We start from the raw sequence: 5,065 nt of genomic DNA on the forward strand, positions 1-5,065 counted from the left end.
GTGCTGCAATAGCATTGGATATGTCAGCCAGCTTTGAAGTAGCTGCCTGCATCTTGTTGAGACTCGCCAATGTCTGAGAGACTCGCAGCACATTCTGTGGATAAGTGGATGAGGCTGGCACTGATAATGGAGCTAATGGTCTGGAAGAAGAAGGTGGTGGCATGTCTGCTATCCTAGTGGAAGGATTGATTGCTGTGGAAGACATTGCATCTGTGGAAGGCTCAGCAGATGAATCCATAACTACTATCGTTGGATGCTCAGAATGGCCAGTGGAGGTAGTTGACTTACCTTGAACATCGGGTTGTCATCACCTGTAGGTGGTACTATGAGAAACACTTCTTGCTCTTTACTTTAATATCATGCTACCTCGACTCCCCCTTTTGATCATTAAAATGCTCTGTAAGGAAGTTCAGGTAAGGGTAGGATCTCTCCTCCTTCTGGATAGCTAAAGTGATGTTGGTTGACATTATATCACCCACATTGATCAGGTACCCAGTCATAATCGAAGCCACCAGAACTGCGTGGGGGAGTGGGAGGTTGTTCTCATTGAGACACGGGTCAATACGGCTACACACAAAGGTCTGCCACCCTTTGTTTTCAAAATTTAGGGTGGCCCGGACTATGGGAACCCCTGTTATGGGCCACGAGGATGGTGGTCCTCGAGCAACCAAAATCTTAGCTAGCCATGGGCGAGCTGCATCACCCATGGGAAGCTTTTCCAAATAACTAACAACTTCCACTTCTTCAAATCACACATACTGGTTCAAGGAGCAGGCGTCGAATTTGATTTTTAGATTCCTCACTTTTGTTATCTTGGTGCCCTTCTTTATGTGAGACACGTTGGCATAAAAGTATTTAACCAAGTGCTCATTTTAATCTAGGACACTTTGGTTGAACCACATCCACTCTTTTTGCTCCTGAAACTGTCTAAGGACATTTGGGTTATGAATTTCCAAATCCTTCATTAAGAATTATAGCTCAAGTGTGAGCGATAGCTGGGGCCACCACTCTCTGAACTTGTTCAATGCTGATAAGCTGATGAATATGTCTTCCACATCTCTTTCTTCTTCGACCTCTCAAGGACTCCCACTCGAATATCGCCCCCTCTACTATCATTTGAGATATCATCATCATCATCTATATTGATTGGCACAACCGTGGCATGTGAGCAAGAGGGCTCAGAATCTTGGCTACACTCTTCCGAACCCTCAGAAGAACTAGCAGTTGAAGAGGATTCATCTCTCAAGTGGTATCTACCCTGGACCTGTTCGGGTTGAGATTGGGTATCAAGAGTGTTTGCACAGAGTCACCCTCAGAAGCTTCCCTAGATGAAAGATACTCACTGGACTCGAAGGGTTCAAGATCACTGTTGGTGGTTGCTTTCTTGCTTATTGCTCTCTGTACGGCTAGTGGTAGGTCACTTTTGCCTCGACCTCGACTCGAGAGGCTCTGCACTCCCTTTTGATGTATCACCTCTACCACGTGATCTAACCATTGTCTGCAATACAAAATGAAAGGAATAAGTTAGAGTTGGAGGTCACGGATGCATGCATGACAATTTCAGAAAACAGACTCAGAGGAGGCAATGCGGACCGCACAAAGTGAGTGCGGTCGTAGACTACCCAGTGCAGACCGCACAACCCCAGGTTCAGACTACTAGGTTCTCTGATCATTCAATTGTGCAGACCATATAATTTTGCTGCGGACCGTATAATTTCACTGCGGACCACATAATTTTGCATGCGGTCTGCAATTGTCATTCATAATTTTTGCCCTAACTCTACGAAATGCGGACTACACAAAATGTGTGCGGCCGCACAATTTGTAATTACGCGACACTGCCTTAAATTTCATGCAATGTTTTTCACATTTTAGACATGGTTTGAGTAATTAAACATGATTAGCTATTTACCCAGGCCCCAATTAACATTTAAGATACTACCCACATGATTTTAAGAAAAAATGACTAACTATTGACATTTTTAGGGATGAAAATAACTCTAGACAAAAGAACAAAACTAAGAAAAGATGAAAAATCTAAAGATGTAATGAACATACCAGTAATGAAGGATGCATGTGAGAATCTACACAGATGAAATGCTTGACAATTTAGAGCTAATGGAATATGCACTGTGTTTACCTAAGGCTTGAGAGTTTAGAGATCATAAAGTGTGAATAGTGGTGAAAAACCCTATATATAGGTCGACTTAGTAGGGTGCAAAACTTACTTGAGCACGACCACATAATTTTGAGTGCGGTTCACACAAAAGTGAGTGCGGCCGCAATATTTTAATGTAATTTGGCAGGCCAAACTTCCGAGATCATGCACTTTTGATATTTTAGTTGTGTGACCACATACAAAATTGTGCGACCGTAGAGTGATTGTGCAGTCCGCATAATTATGGTGTGGTCCACACTTTTGCAATACTTAGCCAAATATTTAATGCACAGTCCTTGCAATGCACACCCATTCCTTCAAACAATTCAAAACGAGTTAGCATAAAACAAAGCCTATTTAGTGAAAAGAAGAATAAAAAGAAAAAGACACATGCGTTGCCTCACAGAAAGCGCCTGATTTAACATCGCGACACGATGCAGATTACCAATCATTTGAAATGGAGAACCTCCACGATGTAGCCATCATCTACCTTGCCAAGATAGTGTTTTACCTGGTGGCCATAGACTCTAAATACCTCATCATTCTTATTTTTTAGGTCCAAAGCATCAAAGGGGGTTATATTCACCACTTCAAATGGGCCACTCCATTTTGACTTCAACTTGCCTGGAAACATCCGTAATGGGGAATTGAACAATAGCACAAGATCACCCTCTTTAAATTCCTTATTGTAGATGTACTTGTCATGGAGGTACTTCATCTTCTCCTTGTAAAGGGACGAGCTTGTGTAGGCATGATACCGAAATTCATCTAGATCATTCAATTGTGCCACTCTTAGGTTTGCGGTGACGTCCCACTCAAGGTTCAACTTATTTAAAGCCCACATGGCCTTATGCTTAAGTTCCACTAGAAGATGGCATGCCTTCCCGAACACTAACCTGTATGGAGACATCCTGATCGGTGTTTTGTAGGACGTTCTATAAGCCCAAAAAGCATCATCAAGTTTTCTTGGCCAATCTGTCTAGTTGGTATTCACTGTCTTTGACAAAATACACTTTATCTCCCAGTTGGAGACTTCATCTTGTGTGCTTTCTTGAGGATGGTAGGGGTTCGATACTTTGTGAGTGACACCATACTTTGTGATTAAGGTATCAAAAGCCTTGTTGCAAAAATGCAAACCCCCATCACTAATAATGGCCCTTGGAGTACCTAATCTTGTAAATATGCTCTTCTTCAAGAATGCCACCACACTCCTCGCTTTATTGTTGGGCAAGGCAATGGCCTCGATCTACTTAGACACATTATCAACTGCGACTAGAATGTATGTGTTCCCATAAGAGCTAACAAACGAACCCATGAAATCAATACCCCACATATCGAAAATGTCTATCTCCAAAATGGTGGTGAGAGGCATTTTGTTCTTCTTTGAGATTTCACTAGCCCTCTAACATTCATCACAGTGCTTGACAAGCTCACTAACATCCTTATAGAGAGTAGGCCAATAGAATCCACAACTCAAAACTTTTGTCATCGTTCTTGCTCCACCATGGTGAACACTATACGATGAAGTGTGGCAAGCCTAAAAAATACCCACTTGTTCCTCCTCCGGTCCACATCATCAAATCACACCATCGTACAAATTCGAATGAGGTACGACTCATCTCAATAATAGTCAAGGAAATCCAATTTGAGCTTCTTCCTTTGGTTTGAATAGAACTCATTTGGTACAATGCCACTCACAAAATAGTTTTCTAAGTCGGCAAACCATGGCATCCCGGTCATTTAAACGTCTAGGAGTTGCTCGTCGGGAAATGAATCAATAATCTCAAGACCGTCATGTGGCCTCCCCTCCTCCTCTAATCGGGACAAGTGGTCCACCACTTGATTTTCACTACCCTTTTGGTCTTAAATCTCTAGATCAAACTCTTGCAATAGAAGCACCCACCGCATCAACCTTGCCTTAGAATCTTTCTTGCTCATCAAATACCGAAGAACCACATGGTCAGTGTGAAAAATCACCTTTGTACCCATCAAGTATGGGCATAAAATCTCCATAGAAAGGACAATAGCAAGGAGATCATTTTCGGTCACTGTGTAGTTGACTTGGGCATCATTCATGGTCTTGCTTGCATAGTAGACCGGATGGAAGATTTTGTTGATATGCTGCCCCAAAACCGCTCCAACGGCCACATCACTAGTGTCACACATGAGCTCAAAAGGCAAGCTCCAATCCAGTATGGTAATGATAGGAGTAGTAGTCAACTTGAACTTGAGAAATTCGAATTACTTCATGCAATCTTCATTGAAAAAATCCTTGATGAATCGGCGATAAAACCCCATATGACCCAAGAAGCTCCTCACTCCCTTTACGGATGTAGGGGGAGGGAGTTTGGAGATCACCTCAATTTTGGCCTTATCGACCTAATACCATGTTTTGAAATTTTATGGCCGAGGATAATGCCTTCCTCGACCATGAAGTGACATTTCTCCCAATTCAACACCAAATTTGTCTCCTCACATCTAGCCAAGACCCTATCCAAAATTTTCAAGCAATCATCAAAAGAACTCCCAAACATGGAGAAATCAACCATGAAGACCTCAAGAATATCCTCCACCATGTTGGCAAAGTTAGCCATCATACACCGTTCAAAAGTTGTCAGTGCATTACACACACCAAATGGAATCCGTGAGAATGCAAAGGTACCATAGGGACAAGTGAAGGTAGTCTTTTCTTGATCCTCCAGAGCAATGAAAATTTAATTGTAGTCGGAATACCCACCGAGAAAATAATAGAATGCACATCCGGCCAACCTATCAAGCATTTCAAGGAAGGGAAGTGGGAAATGATTTTTTCTTATTACTTTGTTGAGCTTAAGATAGTCCATACACACCCTCATCCGGTCACCGTACTTGTAGGAATCAACTCGTTCTTGTCATTTGTACCCACAG

At 42.3% G+C, this 5,065-nt stretch overlaps 1 protein-coding gene across 1 annotated transcript; it reads right to left on the reverse strand.

The window, feature by feature from the left end:
* Positions 1–1,021: 1,021 nt before the first annotated feature.
* On the reverse strand, positions 1,022–3,068 carry LOC104238046 (uncharacterized). Its single transcript, XM_070166623.1, has 2 exons — positions 2,694–3,068; positions 1,022–1,264 (listed from the first exon to the last, which is right to left on the reverse strand). The coding sequence occupies exons 1-2, from the start codon at positions 3,066–3,068 to the stop codon at positions 1,022–1,024; spliced, it is 618 nt and encodes a 205-aa protein (XP_070022724.1).
* Between the last annotated feature and the right edge of the window lie 1,997 nt (positions 3,069–5,065).

This window comes from Nicotiana sylvestris, chromosome 2 (assembly GCF_000393655.2).
Source record: "Nicotiana sylvestris chromosome 2, ASM39365v2, whole genome shotgun sequence".
NCBI classification, from domain to species: Eukaryota; Viridiplantae; Streptophyta; class Magnoliopsida; order Solanales; family Solanaceae; genus Nicotiana; species Nicotiana sylvestris.